A 20831-nucleotide genomic window follows, 5' to 3' on the forward strand; every position below is an offset into this window, starting at 1 on the left:
TAATTAAGATTAATCTGTATTTTATTATTGTCAGCCATCTTCAGTGCCATTTTTGACACAAAGACAGGATATAAATTAAATACACATATTTATAGTTTATATGTCTAAGACAGGATCAACCAGAGAGAGAGAGATTGCTATGAGGATTTTGCTTGATTTCTTGAAGGTAAAGTTTCAAGTGATGGCCTTTATAACCCAAGCATATGTTGTTTAGCGCTTTGCCCATCTTGGTTGATTAAAGGCAGCTGAGTGGAGCTTGCTGGCTGAAACGGTGAAACAGTTTATTTTATTTTTTGGAAGCCATCTTAAGATTTGGAGAGATGGATAGAAATGCTTTAAATAAACGCATGGAGCTAGTTATCAAGCTGAAGATTGGGTGTATTTTGGAATCTAGGACCTTTGGATTGCCTTTACATTCTACATATCTCTCATGAATCAATTATCTAGAGTGACAGCTGTCCAAAGCTTGGTTCTAGATATTGAGTTTTATTTTTGAATATTGGTCTCTCCTTCAGTATACTGCTTAATAGATAGTCTAAGAAATTAAGATTTACCTGAATCGCAAGATCTTTTGGTTGCTGTGGTTAAGGAGACATGAGCTGTATCTGTGCATGGCCCACCTGGAAACAGAAGTCAAGTCAGTCAGTTCCAGCAAATTACTTTTGCATTTCTATACTGATAATCCAGAACAGGATTACATCCAACACGTACACATAACTAATATAAACCTGAATTAAGATACACTACAAATTTTAGTGGATGAGACAGAACAATGATAATGCATCTGGAGCTTTCTGTTCTTTCACCAGCCATTTCTTTCTAGTTCATCTTTACCTTGTCTAGGATCCAGAGAGCCATGGAAACATAATCCTTCAACTCCAAGGCAATTTTAGATCTTTTGCAATCAGTTAACCTCATATTATACAGTGAACTGGTTTTGAAATGGAGGGGAGTTTCAACTGTGGCCTCTGCAATGGCATGGGGGTCAGCAGTTCAACGAAAGCTAGTGGAAAAACACTACTGGACTTGTTCATATCCCTAAGCAGAGGGATATGTTCATATCTGCCTAAGCAGATTTTTGGTTACTAGCCCATGTTATTAGATTCTAGATTGGGAAATTTATTTTTAAACTGAATTTTTTTCAGACTATCAAATTCTCTGTTCATTAGTTATGTTGTAAAGTATTATGTCTGAACTGTAATACAATTTCTTTGCATTTTTAAAAGTAGTTTTTCTGCCAAAACATTTACACCTTGTGAAGTGTGCAAGTGGATAAGATAGTGGGGAGATGAGAACAGAATAATGACTAGAACTGTTGAAGAACGTGACATAAGATATATCTATATATCTATGTACACACTGTATATTCTTTAAAACAGTATTACCTATATGAAGAAGAAATGGCAAATGCCTAGCCATCTGGTAATTTACTTCTAGATTTCCTAGCAACTCCCAACAAGAATCAGAACAACTTTCCAGAGCTTGTTAATCCAACCACTGAATCGTTTCACCCCTCCAAGTTGGAATAAACAAACATATCTGAGCACTTAAACCGAAGCAAACTGACACCAAATATAACTGGCAATATTACAATACTGCAACCTTGATAGCTGATTATAACATTATCACCTAAAATGAAGACATTATGGTTAAAGGTGAATGCAAAACAGCTTTGTCAAAGAATGCCTCTTGCTATGTGGATAGGCTGCTTGCTGTATAGTTATTAGTTGTTCAATATGCATTCATTAAGAAGTCAGCACACCTGATATTTTGTACTAGTTAAGAGTGTGACCTATGAACTAAAACACACATCAGCCATGAACTTATTAGGTGGACTTCAGGTAGTCACAGGCTGTGTTTGGGCAACACAATAGTCAATGGTTGCTTAAACAGTCAACAGTTGCTTAAATAGTAAACTGTTGACTATTGTGTCGTCTGTCAGGAAAAAAACCCACACCACGATTGATTATTTTCAAGAAATAACGAACGCAAATAATCAAGTTGACTATCTGCACAACTGTTGATGATTGGGTTGTCTGTCGGACTCCGTTGACTATTACACCTGCGTACAGAGTTGTGAGGCAAGAGCGGCAGAAACTCCTGCTGCTCTTGCCCAGCAGGTCTCTATAAGTATGTGAAATAATCCTGTCCTGGGAAGCATGTGGGGAACCAATGATCGTGCCGTCCCTGGGTGGGGCGCCGTGATCAGCTCCCCATATGCTTCCCGGGACAGACACATGCTGTCCTTGGGTGGGGCGCTGCTGATCGTGATGCCCCACATGTTCCCAGGGAGGGACGCTCACGTCCCTTGCCCCCCACCCCGCGATCCAACTGGATATTGGCTCAGGGGGATGGAAGGAGCTCCTTCCATCTCCCTCAAGCCAATATCTCAATGGATCATGGGGCGGGCGAAGGATGTCTCCCGCAGCTTGAAGTGTAACATCAAACCGTGCAAGATATCCTTCCATTGAGAGTGTCCTCCTGAACCCCACCTTCTTTTGCTGGTGACTGGGGATGCTAGGCTCTCCTGCTGCTCTCAAGCAGTGTCAGGAGTTCCTATTGCCCCTTATCCCCAGTCAAATGAAGGCGGGGTGTAGGATGAGAGCGTCTGCCTGTGGCCCACTCTCCATTCATCATTTGTGCATCTTGATACAACGTGAAGGAAAGAGAAGACTCTCTCTGCACCATCCTGAGATGCACAAATGTAGAGCGGGGCACAGGAGGAGTACATCTTCCTGTGTCCCACCCTCCATCTGCCATTTGGGGCTAGGGGCGGAGAGAGGGGGATGCTGTCAGAAGAGCTCTTAGGATAGCACCCCATCTCTCTGCCCACTACCCCAAATGGCGAATGGAGACCTGGTGAAGTGATACTATCCCTTGACAGTCAGGGGCTGATATCACTCTGCCATGGTTCCATTCGTCATTTGGGGCTAGGGAGAAGGTGGAGAAAGACGCTGTCAGAGGTCTTCTGACAGTGTCCTTCTTGGCGTGCTGCGTCTCCCCCAATGCAACATGCTAACAGTCATCCGTTGAGTGGACTATTAACACAGGGTTGACTGTTGTGTCGTCCAAACATGGACACTATTTTGTCAGCCCTCTATCAAATTGCCTTATCTTATAGGGTTGTTAATTATTTAAACAATCTAAATCACCATATAAATACTAAGTATGTCCCTTCACTATAAGAAACTTCAGAATATGACCTACATAGCACAGTTCCCATGACAAAATGCCTCCACATAACATGTCCCCATTGCGACACTTCACACATATCACTAGTGAGCAAGTCCTACTTTCTCACAATATGGATGTCTCCTTAGCCGCCTCTCCATTTGGATCGAGGCGGGGAACAACAATAAGTATAAATACATAAAATTGATTAAAACATATCACACATTATTAAAACATCCTAAATAATAATAGAGTTATATATTACTGTGGCAATCGGAACGAGCCATCAAGAAGAGTTGTTTCCACATGGTAAATGTTAATTTAGCTGCACTTAGCTGGGCACTGATGAGACACTAGGCTAATATGAGATATAAATAGGCTAATATGAGACAGAAGGTAATTGTAACTACAGTTTTTGTACATTTAATTTTCACTAAAATATCAAGATAAGATAAAGCCTATGAAGTATCTGGGGTTGGGTTGGGAGAGTTATGGGACCAATCACCCAAAAGAATATTGTGACCCATGGGCAAAAGAATCTCAAAAGCAGCTTTTTCTCACCTGGAGATATTGTTTTGTCTTAGCCTCTCAGTTTTAGTAACCCCATGGTTCCCTGGAAACTAGCCTTATGAATAGGTTCAATGTGTGTAGAGCTGCTTTGTTACTGTATACTGGTCAAAGCTTAAACTGAACAGTATTATTGTTCCAATGTAATGATGACTGTTTTTAGGTAGATTTTGGTGGCCGTATATTCCTGAAGAGAAGATTAAAGTAATTACAAGGGAAGAAGGATAGTTATGTGAAAAAGTACTTGCACTCTGAAAGGTCAGTATAACATAGAAGATTATAAACATGTTTTGTGTGGAACTTTGTTCAAACCTGATTGCATATTTTATTTGAATAGATAAACGTTAATGTTCTACAATGCATGCAACATACTGCCTGAGTCATGATGAAGTTTTTGTTGTTTATTCGTTCAGTCGTTTCCGACTCTTCGTGACTTCATGGACCAGCCCATGCCAGAGCTTTCTGTCGGCTGTCGCCACCCCTAGTTTCCCCAAGGTCAAGTCTGTCACCTCCAGAATATCATCCATCCATCTTGCCCTTGGTGAAGAAGTAGTTCTTCACTATTATTAAGTTTTAGTCTCAGAAGTAAAATCTGATTAAACTTATTACAGACTTTGTAGAATGGAACAACTTGAACTTATTGTGGAAAAAGTAATTAATCTAAGGCCCACTTTTATTGCAGGGTAAAATATTTAGGTGCAAATTTTGTAGATTTAAGCAACAAAGCACACTCAGGACTTCAATGCACAATTTCATTTACTATTTCTTTGCACTCTGTTACTAAGAACTGTAATAAAGGACTGTTTTGTGCATTGTCCAATTATAGATTTCACAAGAAACATTGATTGAAGAACAACTAAGCAGCAATATTTCTAGCAACTGCTTTTAGGTCTGATCACAAATCAGCTGCTTGTGTGACACTTTTCCAAGGTGGCTAAAGAACAGACCTGTTGAAACCCCTCACTGACAGACTGAAATTGCTCAATGATCAATTACTCCCCTAAATAAAGCTATTTGGACAGACGTGAGTAACCCACTGCCCCAATATAGAAGGAACTCTTTTGCTATGTGATAGCCATCTGCTCCTTGTCAGAGTATTTATTTATATTTATTATTCATTTATTATTACATTTATATCCCACCTATTTTCCTTCCAGGAACCCAGGGCAGCTTACTTGATTGCCTACCATGCTACTGTACACAACATTCAATTACTACTGGATTGTTTGTTTTCAAATTTAGCCTCAGCAAGACTCCCAATACTATAGAAAGAAATCTGTTCTGGTGTCTCTAACTGTAAACAAACTGACAAAGTCAGGTTCCTTAAAATTAACAATATTCATACATAACCCAAGCCTGGAAATAACTAGGTTATATAGAAAGAAGAGAAACTAATAAAATGAGTGTGCTGGCAGATGATTATATGGTGTAATCCAAGCACAAAAATGTGTTGTGTTGCCAAGCCTCCTCTAGCAACTACCTGCACCTCCAACAGAAGGATTTACCTCACACTTTGAGAAGCATGGTACTATTTCAACATTACAGGAAGCCATGTCCTGAACTGATGCTTAATTAGGATTTCAACGATTACATTTAGATCTGAATACAAATGTGTTATCTTAAGGGCTCATTCCCAAGAGTCTCAAAGTGTGGGGACTATGGATTCTAATCAGTCTGGGTTGAGTTTCAGTTGAGGGTAACATGGGCTGAGGTAGTCAAGTGAATCCTGACACCATTTGCAGAACTTAGTAGAGGCAGATTTTTGGATGTTGCTGTGAGACCCGTATTCCTGAATGCACGCAGTAAAAAGCCAGTCAACATCAATTAAGAACACAAGTTGTCAAACTGTCAGCTAAAAGTTGAGGTAGTTCAGTACTCATTTTGCTATCAGCCTCTTGTAACTTTGCATAAATAGTAACAGAAATGGGTAACTTTTTTGTAGATTTATTGTACTTCCATATTATCTCTTAATTAACATGACATTTACATAACACCACAATTAATTTTCAACTACAGGCACTGTAGACTAATTAGAAATGCATCATCCCTTATTAAATACCTTGTCAATTTCACTTCCATCATAATCTCCTTGATGATTTTACCTTTACAGGATTAGATACACTGGTATACCAAATCTCAAGTTCGGATAAAGTTCTGGGTATATAAATTAGAAGTAAAGCATATGTAGACACATAAATAACAATTTTCATGAGTACTATTTTTGCTATGATATCCATCAACAAACAGATGTATGCAATTATTTCCCTTGCCTGTATCAATACTAAAATAGTATATACAAAATTCTTCACTAAAATTATCTTAGAAAATTGTAATAGACCCTAACAGAAAACTGATTTAAAAACCATGCCCTGGGCTATTTCTATTCAAATTCCAAAACCATCTTGAGAATACCTTGTATCTGTATAAACTGCTTAAGAATGTTGTAGAAAGTAACTGTTCCAAGAGATCAGGCTCCATCACACCAGTTTTATTGCACTTTCGTCATGCCTGTTTTGCAGCATGGTACTCACATGACGTTGTGCCTGTCCTGCAGTCACCCCACCTCTTCCCCTCCATTTTTTGTGTTTTCTTAAAGTGGGGAAAGTCCAGTTTATTTCCTCCACACGGGATTAAAGCGCGCTTCTGCCACCGTGTATTGCTGTTCTCCTGCCCTGTCCTTTGTTGGGGGTGTGTGCTTTGAAGGGAGGTCTTGCTGACGAAAGAAGAGGATGGGGCGGTTCTCCTTCTCCAGCATGCCGGCTTGTGCTGAGCCGGTTGAATGGACTTTTGCTGCTCCAGCCCCACCCTCATTGCCCACGAAACCCAGCCGATGAAATGTTATAAAACTAGACAATAGGGGTGTGCAGAGTGGGTCTTCTCTCCAACAAAATTACAGTCAATGGGAATTAACCAAAATGCTTACACCTCCCTAATTTTTAAAGATAAAGGGATGAAACTTGGCATCATGGTAGCTCTTAAGGAGGGCTTTAGCCATGCCAAGTTTGAACAAGATCCCTTCATCCATAGATTTTTTTAACGAATTTTTATTCCTCCCTCAAACTATTCACCCACATAAACACACACACACACCTACCTCTGAATCTGTGTTAATCCAACCCAGCTCCCTAAATGCACAGGAGTGGATTAACGTAGAATCAGAGGGGTGTGTGTGTGTGTGTGTGTGTGTGTGTGTGTGTGTTTATGTGGGTGAATGGCTTGAGGGGAAAAAATAATCTTTAATTATCTTTTAAAATGAGGGAGCTGTAAGCATTTTGGTTACATCCATCACATTGGCTGATGGGTCTGGGATTTTCCATGGTTACCTACAAAGTTGATGATTGCTTCATTGGGACTTTGACATCAAGGGAAAGAATGGTTGGGCACCTCCCAAGGGCCCAGACCACAGCAGGGGCTCACTAACAAGAAGCCCCTGGAGTGCCCCTCCTCTTCATTACTGCAACCTGTTTGTTCATCTGCCTCTCGCTCTGACCCAGACTATTGTGGTAGTGAGAAACAGGAGCAGAAAATGACACTGCCTACTTGCTTACTGGCCCTATGCCTGTTAAGTGGTAGCAATGATGAGAAAGAGAATAAGGAGCAATAGTAGTTGTTGACAATAGCAGTGAGATAGGATTCACTGAGCAAGGGGCACTACTGAGTGGTCTTGTCCACAGGCTCTCAAAAACTTGGGGCTGGCACTGGTATACAGGATGGCATGAGGTATCTCTTAAGTTTATATACTGTTAAAAGGTATATTTATATGGTCTTGTTAACCTGAAAGCACAGTGTAGATGTGGCTACCAAACAACAACCAGGAAAGTGTACCTGAAGATACCTTTGAGGCACTAGTTAGGAATGCATTCATGGTGTTTCCCACCCTATTCCTCCAGGGACTCTTTCGACCACTCTTCTCTTCCACCTGCTGTGAAGCAAACTACAGTTCTGGTTGCAAGTTCTAGTTAAGAATAGCTACTTACTTACTAGTTCACTCAGGCTATTCAGAAGAAATCTACAAATTTTGGCTAGAAATGGTAGTCAGCCTATTTTGGTCATACCTAATGTTAACTCTTGTTAAGATCAAGATGCGACCTCTTCTCTTTAGGGGAAGAAACCTCCAATATAGACACTTTCTCAGACCAGGAAGAGGGCTGAACTCCAGAAGCACATCTCAAGGTCTCTACCTCCTCAGATATCTCTTCCCCAGAAAAGCCTAGGGGGCCAGCCCCACTACTTCCCAGCGAGGTCTCATTAACCTCCTTGGACTTCAGCTGTGAAGCCACAGCATACTGTAGTTGCCTCTACATTGTTACAGTCAAAGTGTTCTAAGGTAGGCAAAGTCCCTTTAAGGGAGAAGCCCTAATTCATTGTGGGGATGGAGTTAACAACCTAGAGGAAGGTAAAAACCCTACTTAAGGCTGCTTCATTCAAAGACTGCTAGTTGTTGGAGTAACTTAAAGGCTAGGCTTGTTTGGCTTCCAGCCCCATTCTGAGCTCTCTGTGGTGCTATCAACTACTTTGTTCTGCCTATTCTAAACTTGACCTTGGAGTTGTCTGACATACTTCTAGAAAGACAGGTTGTTTATTTCCCCTCTGCCAACCCCCTAGTAGAACTCTAACTGGGCTAGACCGTTTCTTCATCAGGGTCTGCTGCCCAACATAGAACACTCTTCCTGAGTTCTCTAGTACATAAAAAGACTCTATAGGGTGGAATTGGTTGGTCTCACTGCATGCTTGATGTTAAGGAACAAAGGAACAGAACTGTCCTCCATTTTGGCATTTTGTTTGGTTTTATATTATTATAAAATGGGGGTTAAATCTCGTTTTTGTGTGCTAATTGGTGGTCAAAGGTTTAATTAGGATGTAGAGATCAGGATGTTTAGCCCAACAAGGAGGATATACAACGTTCAGCAAAGGTCAAAAAGCAAGGCAAGAAGGCAAGATGATATGAAGTTCAACAAAGCGCAAAAACCTCTCTTGGTTGGCAGGAATAAACAAGAAGCTACTCTCCTGACTGGTTGGAACGGGAGAGAGGAGAATTTTTGTAGAAGATAAAAGCCATACAGAGAGACACAGATAGGCTCAGTTCAAACAACACATTAGTCAGTGCAGTGTGAAAACTCCACTCAATGGTTTAATTTTTGGGGGCACTCCTCACACAACATGTTGTAACTCCACCGTTGTGCGACTGCGGGCTACCGTGGAGTTGAGTAAAATCCATCATGACATTTGACTGACATTTCCTCTGCCCTCTCTCCTCCCCCAGTCCTCCTGATGGTATCCCAACAGCCATTGCTGCGAAAAAAACAATCCTGGTGGCTCTCCAAGAGCAACACTCCCTCCTTTTGCTGCTCTTGCCAGAGAACTCAGGAGCCAGTGAGAAAAGTCAACTCAACACAATGGAAAACTCCACAGAGTCCGCCATGCAACACAACGGTTGTGCAGAAACTCTCCTCTGCACAGTGTTGATATTCTGGGTGGAGTGTTTTTTTAAAAAACAAAAACAAAAACAAACCCTCCACCATTGCGTGGAGTTTTCCCACCAGACAAGACATTTCTCAATGGTGGTGTAACAACTCCATTGTGGAGTTCTAAAAACCCCATTGAGAAATGTGTTGTCTGACCTGACCTGTAGACAGAGAGGAGAAAAGGAAGGAAAGAAGGCCAGAGTCCTAGAGGAGAGAAAAATTCAGAGCTCCAACAACATTACTGCAACAATAATGTAAACAAGATTGTAACAGCTATCTTGCCTAGAAATACATGCTTTTTCACCACTGGGTTTGTAGCTACTATTGCTTGGGAAACAAACCCTGAAGCACTTTTAGAAGATACCCACGCTAAAGAAATAGGCAGCTGAAATATCTAAAATCCAGTCTTTTAAAAAATGCTTTCAAAATATGCTATGGGAGACTTAATGCTTTTTACTAGAATCTTTGGTGAATAGGGACACAAAGATTTTTTTCATGAAGAGTAGCCAAAATTTATTTTTTTATTAAGCCACTGTGGAAGTTGGCAGCATCAAATCTTACAAAAAGATGCTCTAGATAGTATAAGCAAAATTCTGGTATTTTGGGAAACCTGCCTAACCCTGAATCTAGTCATGAATGTGTGTAATTAGAAGAGACATGCTTAATTTATCTACATAATCAAGTTTGAAAAGAGCCATGAATTAGAACCACAAAGACATAAGAAATAAAAACTACAGGGAAGCAAAAACAGTAATGGAAGTCTTCAGAGACATTGCTTTCTATCTACATGTATGGGTAACTTTCAGCCACATATGGAAACTATAGTTGCCCAAGATTCAACAAGTCTTACAGCATCAGGTTATTAAAATTAGTTAAGTGGATTAAGACCTAAATTCAGATGCACATATTTTAATGCAACCTCCCGTATTCAAAGCTTAAGATCTTTACAGTGATCCTCTAACGCACTGGTATCCTGTAAGGAATATATTAAAGCAGGGTACTGAGATAAAGGTAGCTGTGTCAACACAATTCGTTTTGCATTACTATTCCCATTTGTAACATGGAAACAATGCTCCCTACTTAAAATGGGGTCCCTGATTAAAAATGCTCTGTGGTCAATCGAATGCGAAAACTATGCCACACAACAAACATGAGGCTTATCTGGGCCCCTATAATCACTTCCCATTTGTTAGCAGTTATATCTAGATCTACAAAGATGCTCAAGAAATGAGTGGAACAGCTGTCAAGGCTTGCTGAAATGTGACCACATGGCTTTCAGAATATCTGGGGTCTTTTCAGAACATTGAAAAGGGAACTCAAATAAGCTCTGCTGATTGCTGAATACTGATTTCTCTGGAGGAACTGTATGCTACATGATTGGTGTTCCAAAACAATCTTGGTGGGCAATATCATTATTTACTTGATTTCTTCTCCCCTCCCTGCACCCCGACCCATTTTTGTTCTTCCTACCCTTTGTTTTTCTTAGCCTATTCCATTCCAGTTAAGGTTCTCTTCTCCAATTTATATATGGAAAGATATAGGACCAATTCACACTTTATGGTGGCAGACCTCGCTCCCCCTGGGAGCACCATGAAGGGGAGTCTCTCTGCCTCCCAACATAGGGGAAACATTCCAGGGAGTCATGACCAACCAAGGCTCCCCATCCTAGTGTATGTTCACTATGTATCCCTAAAGTTTTGGGATGTATGTCAGCTTCACACTTTGTGTGTTCCATCGGGGAACACTGGTGAAAATACTACAATAATGTGAATCTGCTCTAAATAACAACCTTTATTCTTTCCCTACATTGGAAACCGCTTTCAAAATGTGAGAGTATGGGGGTAGAAGGAGCAGTTCAAATTGCTGTTTGAAAAGAAAAAAATCTTCAGAGCTTGAAGCATATACAACGCATTTTCAGATTTTTGAGTTTCTCCCTTGGCATGTGCATAGGACGGGGCACGGCACTGCAGTATTACCACACATACATAGAATCATAGAATAGCAGAGTTGGAAGGGGCCTACAAGGCCATCGAGTCCAACCACCTTCTCAATGCAGGAATCCACCCTAAAGCATCCCTGACAGACGGTTGTCCAGCTGCCTCTTGAATGCCTCTAGTGTGGGAGAGCCCACAACCTCCCTAGATAACTGATTCCATTGTCGTACTGCTCTAACAGTCAGGAAGTTTTTCCTGACTCTCTGATTCTCTGCATGCAGGCAGAATCATTCCATGATTCTCTGCATGCAGGCATATTTATTTATTTATTTATTTATTTATGATTAAAAACGATGTGACTGGGAATCTTGCATGGAGATGAACACATATAAAATTAGATACAGTGATAGAGTTTATTACTGTAATATTACCCCCTACCCTCGATGTGTTCAGTGAACATGTAGAGGGCGGCCTGAACATCTGAAAACAGCTGTACAGAAGTAATTGTAAAAGGGTCAAAGAGGTAAAGAGCTATGGATGTTCAAGTGACTTAAGTAAGCTCTTAGAGCACATGTATTGACACTGAAACCAAAACAGTTATGGAAAACAATTGGTGAACATTCTAGGCAATGGGAATTTTAGTATTAAATTCCACTTACAACTATGTTAATACACCCAAGGCCAATTTCAAGTTTTATTTACAAAGGACATAAAACACTACAGGAATATCGTATTTATCAGAACAATTTAATTATGCTTAACAATCTAAATTTGTAAAGTCAAGGAAAAAGTTAAGTAAAAATGAAAATGAAAATATGTCCTCTGCAGTGCAGTGCTACTGAAATATCAAACCAGATCTAACTGCCAAAGTCAGATTTTCCACTCTGACATTTTTCATGTCATATTACAGTTTAGATTTCACTTAAACCTGCACCATGTCAGCTTTAGCTGCAATTGCACAGAGAAAGGGAAAACAATGTGACAGCCCCTGTGAAGGGGATGAAGGGCTTTAACTAAATGAAATTGTTCAAGTATATGGCATGACCTTTTAATAAAGTACACATAGACTTCCCTAATAAGCAGATTTTGAAGGAGTACTTAGAAGAGAAATGTCTTTCAGCTTCTCCTTTCCCATCTGTATGATCAACATTTTTACAGAGAGCTACCTACTAAGAAATCCAACAAATTATCTACAGACAAGAAAAAAAGGGAGAAAATTGTTGAGGAAGAAAGAACATAATACAAAGATGCATTTTGAAAACTGTAAACATACCTACAGTTACCTAAAAAAAGAGAAGGAAGATAAACTTTACCAGCAGTTAAGTCAAGGCAGCAGGACAAGTTTAGTAAACTCACAGGAGTATGCACTGAGAAGCAGCCCTAACCATGAGCAAGCTAAACTCGAAGTATTTTCTCCATGTCGCTTTTACTTCAAGAGCTACCTTTACAGTATTATTTTTCCTGACTTGAATCCTAAAATCAAAGAAGGGAAATGGAAGAGTGGGGAAGGACAATTTCTTGTGCTAAAATGATCATGACCCAAACAATGCTAATTGTCTGTGAACATCTGTTTGTTGGCAATAAACCATAGATGTGTCACCCTGCCCCCCACTCCAGGACCACAGGGGCCTTAGCTAGACTGGGCTTTATAACGGGGCAAACCCCGGGATCGTCCCTGTGCGTCCACATGACACACAGGGGATCCTGGGATGAGGGAGGGATGATCCTTCCCTTGCCCCGGGATCTCGCCCTCCCCTTTGGGCCCGCTTTTTCCGTGGTCCCGGGCTGAGCCCGGGTGGGGAGAGCAGGGAAAGTACTTGATTTTTTTTAAAAAAACTTACCTTCAGGGCATGAGCGTCCTCTTTAAAAATAAAAAGGTGGGCATGACGCCTCTCTTCCTGAGGTCGTTGCGCATCACGTGTAAACGGAGGAGGGATCTCGCGTTAAACACAATGCGAGATCTTCCCTCTTCCATCCTGGATTAAATGGTAGGTCTAGCTAAATCCAGGGAGAGGCGGCTAATCTTTTCTCTTCAAAGAACATTTTTCCTCTTGCAAAGAACAGCTTCCTTCTCTCCAATTTATTCTTATAATCTTTTGAAGTAGGTTAAGCTGAGAGTCAGGACTGGTCCAAAGTCACCCAGTGAGCTTCATGGCCAAGTGGGACCTAGAACCTGGTTCTCCCTAGTCCCAGTACAACATTATAGCCACTACAACACACTGGATCTCAGTGTAATTACAGTGTCATTTGGCCATTTGGTAAAAGTGATGTAGACCTTGTGAAGATGTCCCACAAGTTGTGTGCAAGGCCTTTTTGATATTTTGAAAATGCATTCTCGGTCACTTTCCCCTCTCTTTAGGAGTACTGTTGGAAGTACTACTTCCTTTGAGAAAGTAGTATTAGCAATGGGTGTAACTCTAAATAAGAAATTTGTGCACTTCAGGTAGATCTTTAGATACAGATTTTGTAGGAAATAAACAGGCTTGTATTCAAGTAGGCCTGAAAAAGACAAGCCCTCATAAAAAGAATGACTAGAATGACAGGAATTCATACAATCATATTGATATCTTGCCAAACCCAGTTGCTATAAAATTATAGTTTTTTCCTCTCCTACAACATTCTAACACTTCTGGGGAAAAAGAATGCACAATTCTTCCTATTCAACAAGACTATTAACACGACAGATCTTATTGCAACATGATGAATAAAACAGAGTACTACAATTATACTCTATTTATCCTGTAGGGCAATTAACCATGGATAGCACCTTGATGTGGAGTTGGTTTGGAAGGGAGAAAGATCCCAAAAGGTTGACCTGAATTGTTTATATTAAGAACACCACTTCTGACCACTCAGCTCTATTCATACTTTGGTAGGAATTAACTTAATGATCTCCTACACTGGTTCTTAGTGAAATACAAGCAAATCTATTCAGTAGAACATGCAGCTGTACATCACTGCACTGTACCCAAAATATCAATCTTTTAAGAAATATTGTTATAATGAAAGCAGTGTATGCATTATGGAACTCCCTACAAAACAAGATAAATAACAGGAAAAAGCCACCCTTGAATTAAAATCAAAAAAGACATTTAAAGTTTGGGCATTCTTCATTATGGGAAAGAACCTTCCACATTGAGACCATCATCAATCAGAAAAGCTCCATCTGCTGTATAATTAGCTCTGATAAATGACACTAATCTGAGCTATATTAGAGAACTACTGTTTGGAGGGTGTAGGGGGGAGGGAAAGAGAGATAGCTGGAACTGTAAATAAATCTAACCAGTGTTTCACTTACAGCCATCCCAGCAGGAAGTCATAAAGAATTTTTTATAGGTAATATTTTCAAATGTGCTGCTGGCTGTGCTGCCTAATATCTATCATCTTGGAGCATGCATTAGTGTGTGTACAAAAGCCTAGAACAGTAAAAAAGTGTATTTTTAAAATAAGTTCTCCCCTTCATATATATATTTACAGCTAAACTCTTTATTGAAAAAATAATAAAAGCTTTTTTCCAACAAAGCAGCTGTTCAGGAAAGCAATGGAAGATCTCTTTGAGAGGTAGGGGCCTGAAACTGCTGAACCACTGAAGGAACAACTGCACTCTGGTCTCTGCATCTAAGAGAACAGGGTGCAGCTACAGATAGAAAGGTATAGCTAGAACTGTTTCTCTCTGATGTGAAGCACGATTCCCTTCGAAGTGGCCAGAACTGAATCTGGACCTTCCCAAAGCTTTGTGACCAATTTGATGCTTTGGAGGGCTGCAGAAAGGCAGACGCTGGGTAGTATCCTATTGTGTCTGTGTGCTTGTGGATCCACCACTTGGGCAATGGGGCTCCCCAAAATGGCACCCTCCAGATGGGTTGGACTACAACTTTCATCATCCCCAGTAAGTAGTAAAACGATGATCCAAAGCATAATACTTTGGATTTCATATCAGGGGTTGGAGTGTCTGTCCCGTAGGCCTATCAGGTGACATCTCTTTTATATGGGGGAGGTTGCAGCTTCAGTTTTATGGAACTGTCCCTGCAGATGCTGAATACAATTAGCTTTTTGGAAAACTGATTAAAATGTCTCTGTTTAATGGGTTTTGATCGTAAGCTGTGGGCAAATGTTAACTTCTGTTTCAATAGTTTGAGCTTTATCTGAAATGCAGAATATAAAAGAACTAAACACCAATAATAGACTTATTAAAAGTATGTTTGATTCACTGTGTTATAACCCGGTTACAACAATAAATTACTACTACTACTTATTAAAAGTAAAACTCAAAGTGTTTTATCATAATTATTGTTGAGACCTTTATTGCACCTTGAAAGACTGGTGCTTTTTAGTAGTTTTCTTTGAGACAATGTGAAAAAATGCTCTATCCAATTAGCTTCTCCTGTCAATGGAACAGCTTCTGTCAGTGGAACATGAAGGGGGTGATTCATCCTCTAACCTGAAGTTCTCCTATATCCTTTCAAAGTCTATTCTGGAGAGTTGGGGGACACACTGAAGCAGATTTTGGTTAGGTGTAGGGGATTGTAGGGGGAGGAGAGGAGGGGAAAGTCCAAATGCATGAGCAGAAGTCCATTCATGCAATGTTGGATTTCGCTCCTTTAAATCACTTCCTCATTTGGAACTGGAAGAAAACACATTGGAAGTATTTCAAGTCTTTATATATTACAGAACAGTGTTTTATAAATAGCACTAAGAAATTCAGAATTTGCCAGAACCTTTGATGAACCAATATTGACAGAATTTGAATTCAAACTCCTCAACAACCCTTGACTTTTAAAGAAAATTGCCAATCTATCAGGAAGAGAGTAAAAGAATGAGCTAAGACTTATCCCTGAAGTACTCAAGTGTTTCAGGATGCATTTACCCTCACTCTACATAGGTCACTGTGTTGCATGTCTAGTTCGGTGCAATTATTTCAAAAACATCAGTACAATGATATCACACTGATAAAATGGCTCTAGTTTCCATGGCACAGCCTAATAGTTAACTTATGGATAAACAGATATAGTGGTTCTGAAATGGACAATCATAAGTAAACTGAGCTCTTAACAGCTAACTATTCAATCAGGTTGGAAAAATGGGCTCAGGCCTTCCTTTGTTCTTCCTGGAATAAACACACAAATATCATTCTCATGCACTTTTCTACTCCTTCAGTATAGACTTAAGGGCTAAAAACTTGCTAGAATAGAACAGTGCCTTGTTTGTTCTCCTCTTGGACTGCACACTTACATTCCTCTTCGCTGGGTGAAGTTACATTCAGTTCTGTCGATAGTTGCTGGTTGGAGTTAACAGTCTGTGTGGATAGGGAGGTATTACTGTTGTCACTATTTGTTTCTCCAGAGAATAAATCCGATTGGCTGTTGCTTGTGCTGGGAGTGGACTCATCATCTGGTTGCTTCTTTTGAAAATCTAGCAAGACACAAAGTTGGGGAAACAGGATGCTTTTAGTAATTATGGGATTACAAAACACTGCCCAATACTGATGACATATACTAGGTGACATTTTATATATAAATTATAAATTAGTCATCTCTATGATTTAATCCCAATATTAATAGAATCACAGAATCATAGAACAGAAGAGTTGGAAGGGGCCTATTAGTCCATTAAGTCCAACCCCCTGCTCAATGCAAGAATCCATCTTAAAGCATTCCTGACAAGATGGCTGTCCAGCTGCCTCTTGAATGCCTCTAGTGTGGGAGAGCCCACAACCTCCCTAGGTAATTGGTTCCATTGTTGTACTGCTCTTACAGTCAGGAAGTTTTTCCTGATGTCCAGCCGCAATCTGGCTTCCTGTAACTTGAACCCATTAGTCCATGTCCTGCATTCTGGGATGATCGAGAAGAGATCCTGCCACTCCTCTGTGTGACAACCTTTCAAGTATTTGAAGAGTGAACATTGTGACTGAACTCGGTATAATCACCTTGGAACACTATACCAGTGGAAAGAGTGAATATACCAAATATATATTTAAACCAAATATATTTTTTGGTTTAAATATATTTACCAATTATATTTAAACAAAAATAAAAGAGCAATTTGTACTGAGTCAATAGGGGTATATTTTACAAGAAACTCCACAACTGGTTACCTCACAATTAGACTACTGTAATGTGCTCTATTTGGGTTTGCCCTTGTGCCTAGTTTGAAAGTTGCAGTTAGTGCAGAATGCAACAGCTAGGATGCCTTACTACTTAGGTGCAGGGCTTTTGACTAAATGTGCATATGTCCAATGCTTTTATTGTTTGTAAGCCACTTTGTGAGGTTATATCTCTGAAGAGGGGGATATAAATGTATAAAGAAACAAAGAAACACACAAATAAATAAATCTGTGATGGCTATATCACATTCACAATAAGATCCCTGATTGTGCTGGACCACCCAGGTGCCTAATTAAGAAAGAGGAAACAGCAGCAGTTGGGGGAAAATGATGCCAAAGAAGTGGCAATAGGGAAAATGATGACTCAAGGGCAGCTGAATATTCTATGTCTTTTGTGGGATGAAATATTAAATAAAGTATGGTTTTGACTTGAAAACTGGTGAATATTTGTGTGCAGCTGTACTTTGTATGCATCTATTGGAGACTAGAAGTGTGGTTGCATAACTCTCAACTTGTAGAAGCAGGGCACGACCCTACTGCATGAAAGGTTCATCTGAAAATAACAGGCTGTATTAAAATATTAATCAAAGTGTTTACTTGAAATGTTTATCTTCCCTAAAACCTGTCTTCACTATGGTGGCCCCAGTGAAGTTTCCAGGATCCCAATTTAAAGGCGCAATCCTATGGGATGCGCCTTGGATACTCATATCCATTGCGGAGCATTTTGGCTAGCAGGGTGATTTCACCTGTCTAGCGGAGGCTTGGGGGAGTGGGTGGGAAGAAGCCTGGGGATAGGTGCTCCTAGTCACCCCCCAGTCTCCTTCCCTCCCTGCCCCTGGGAAGGCTCCCCCTTTTGCACCCTAAGAGCAGCCAGCACAGTTCTTTCCAGGTTGGCTGCGAAGGGGCCACGGAGAGAGTGGGGAGAGCACTTTCCTGGTTCGGAGCTTGGAGCCTGGTCTCTGAACCAGGAAACCAAAACACCAATGTCCCCCAGACACTGTATAGGGCGCATAGGATTGTTCTCCCTGTCTACTTTTTAACCTCTATTCTGGGTTTATTTTCTAACCTGGCCTTTTTGTTGTGTCTAGACAAGTTTAATAGATGTTTGGAAATCACAGGGATACAAATGATCTTTAATTTCCATTTAATTGTGAAGCTCAATATCATGATTCTAACGCTAGTAATGGGAATCTGTATGTACAATGCAAATAGTAAGGAAACTGGGCACCATATGCTTGTTGCTTCTTTCTAAAATGAGGCCAGTCCATTTATTAACTTGCTTTTGAGATGATACTATCTCATTTGAATCCAGTTAGTGAAATGTGAATCAATACTGAATTTAACCAAAGTATGAAATAATCGTGTCCTCAAAGGCGCTCTCTGTATGGAAAAACATCAATATCTTCCTACCTATTATTGCCTCGTGATCAACAGATCAGCAGCTTCTACCAGCTACTAATCTCTAAAGTAACCTGATTAACAAACAGAATTATGTGCCGAGTTACAAAATCTTTCTGTCAGTATAACATCTAAAGCCTTATCATCCTTATTTAAAAGGAGTCTTCTAAATTCTGGATCTTTTCATGTTTAATAAATTAGCATAATTTTAACCCCTTCATTAAGCATTTGTTAATATGTCAATAAAGGTGTTTTTTTTAATAATTGAGTATTTGTAATATCAATTGGTAAGCCACTTAGGTTTAAAACTATGCATATCTTTAAGCCCATCATGATGTGCTCAGCTTTACTTGTGGAATTTAAAAGATTTGTCAGTCCCAGGAATTTCAAGTTTAAAGGATTAAAAAAAAAAAAAATGAGAACGGTTTGCATTTACTCATTTGCCCCCAAATCTCAAACTATTTTCTGAACTCAAAACAAATTAACAGAAAAGTTTTGTGGGGTCTATAGAGACAAACCCTGGAAGGAAAACAAGGGCTGTATTTTGGGATACATTTTAGCCATTTTCAGAAAACCACTTGAAATTACGTAGCAAAGCCTAGACATAACTTGTCTTGTTTCTATTTATTTATTTACTACATTTATATCCCACCTTTTTGCAAGGAACTCAAGGAAGCTTACATGGTCCTTCCCCACTCCATTTTATCCTCACAACAACCATGTGAGGCAGGTTAGGCTGAGAGCCAGTGACAGGCTTAAAGTCATCCAGTGAGCTTCATGGCTGGGCGGGACTAGAACTTGGATCTCCCAAATCCCAGTTGATTGGTCCGATCACTACACCACACTGTTCCACTAAGCACAGTGGAACTATTTTCAATTGTGCGTTGGAGATGCTAATACCAGTTTCAGTTTCTCTTAACTTGTTTTCCACCTATATACTTTAAGGGTTGCCTTTGCTTTTGTACATTAACAAGAATCTATATTTAAATTTTATTTTGCTCCTACATCCTAAGAATTGACAATGAGTGATGAAAAGATGTATTTAACTGGAGCTTATTAAGCCCAAGTTGATAACAAAACAGAATGTTCTTCAAAATTTGCAGGATCTTAAATTCAATAAAATGCTATTTATACTATGTTAACACCAGCAGGAACAACTTAAGGGAGAACAAGGGAAGAACCAAAGGACCTGCTACTATTAAAAATAATAAAGATGCATGCCCCAGCATACAAATTAATTTCCTCTAGTGTGTTATTGCTTTCACTAGCATGAAAGAGAAAGATAAAAAATATGCAATGAATAAAAATGCATTTAATTAGTTTCATCCTGTTCTATCCTATAGCAGGGTGTTACTTTGTAATTACTGAATTTAAAACTAGCACCCCACTCTTTCTTTACAATTCTAGCTTTTGCCTACATGAGCAGAAGTATCCTATTTTGAGATGGGCTTTGGAACTTACTGGTGGTACCAGCTGAATGCAAGCAATGTCAGCACTCTGCTGTGTTGCTTCTTGAAATATTCAAAGTAACTTGAGTGGCTCCCAGAGCCTACCTGGTACAACCAACAATGCTGTAGTGATAGAGAGGGGGAAATGTATTTATTTTATTATTTATTTAAAATAATTCTAAGTCATCTTTCAGGGCAGGAGCCTTCACAAGGTGGTTAAAGACAACAAAATCCATATAATAAAAACTAATATGGTAATGAAATGGCAAATGATATGCAAGCTCCACACTGAATGCTACAACCATATTTGTTTTTGTTATTGTTTCTTCAACGTGTCCGGGTTTTATATGACCAGGCCAACTTCACTGCAAATGAAATATTTTTCTACTGAACTTTAGATAAACCCATTTGTCCTTAATTTTTGGTTAAAGTGAGAGGTATTTTACAAGAGTGCTCATAGATTATGTGTAAGGACATCATATTTCATGTCTGCTCACATCCTACTGGGCTACTTAAATACCTGCATTCAATTTTTCATTCCCAACAGAAAAAGAATTTCATTAGGTTCGTATTTTGATTTCTTATGTCATAAACCTGGCATAGAAGCAAATATCCAGCACAAATAAAGTGCACCATAAAAACTTAACAAGTTTAACAGTTGAATCCACCAAGTTAAAATCTTATTTCAGAATTTAGAGATAGATTTTTTCAATGATGCAATTGCAGTCTCACATGGATTTTTCAT

At 39.6% G+C, this 20831-nt stretch overlaps 1 protein-coding gene across 1 annotated transcript in view; it reads right to left on the reverse strand.

Annotated features, from left to right (window-relative positions):
* ZFAND3 (zinc finger AN1-type containing 3) overlaps positions 1-20831 on the reverse strand; it is a 155367-nt gene that overhangs the window by 35940 nt on the left and 98596 nt on the right. Inside the window, exons 4-5 of the mRNA XM_063124192.1 lie at positions 16370-16549; positions 555-620 (exon numbers count right to left, since the gene is read on the reverse strand). Of these exons, the coding sequence (XP_062980262.1) occupies positions 555-620; positions 16370-16549 (246 nt within the window). The remainder of the gene's footprint in view (positions 1-554; positions 621-16369; positions 16550-20831) is intronic.

Source organism: Elgaria multicarinata, chromosome 4 (assembly GCF_023053635.1).
Source record: "Elgaria multicarinata webbii isolate HBS135686 ecotype San Diego chromosome 4, rElgMul1.1.pri, whole genome shotgun sequence".
Lineage (NCBI taxonomy): Eukaryota > Metazoa > Chordata > Lepidosauria > Squamata > Anguidae > Elgaria > Elgaria multicarinata.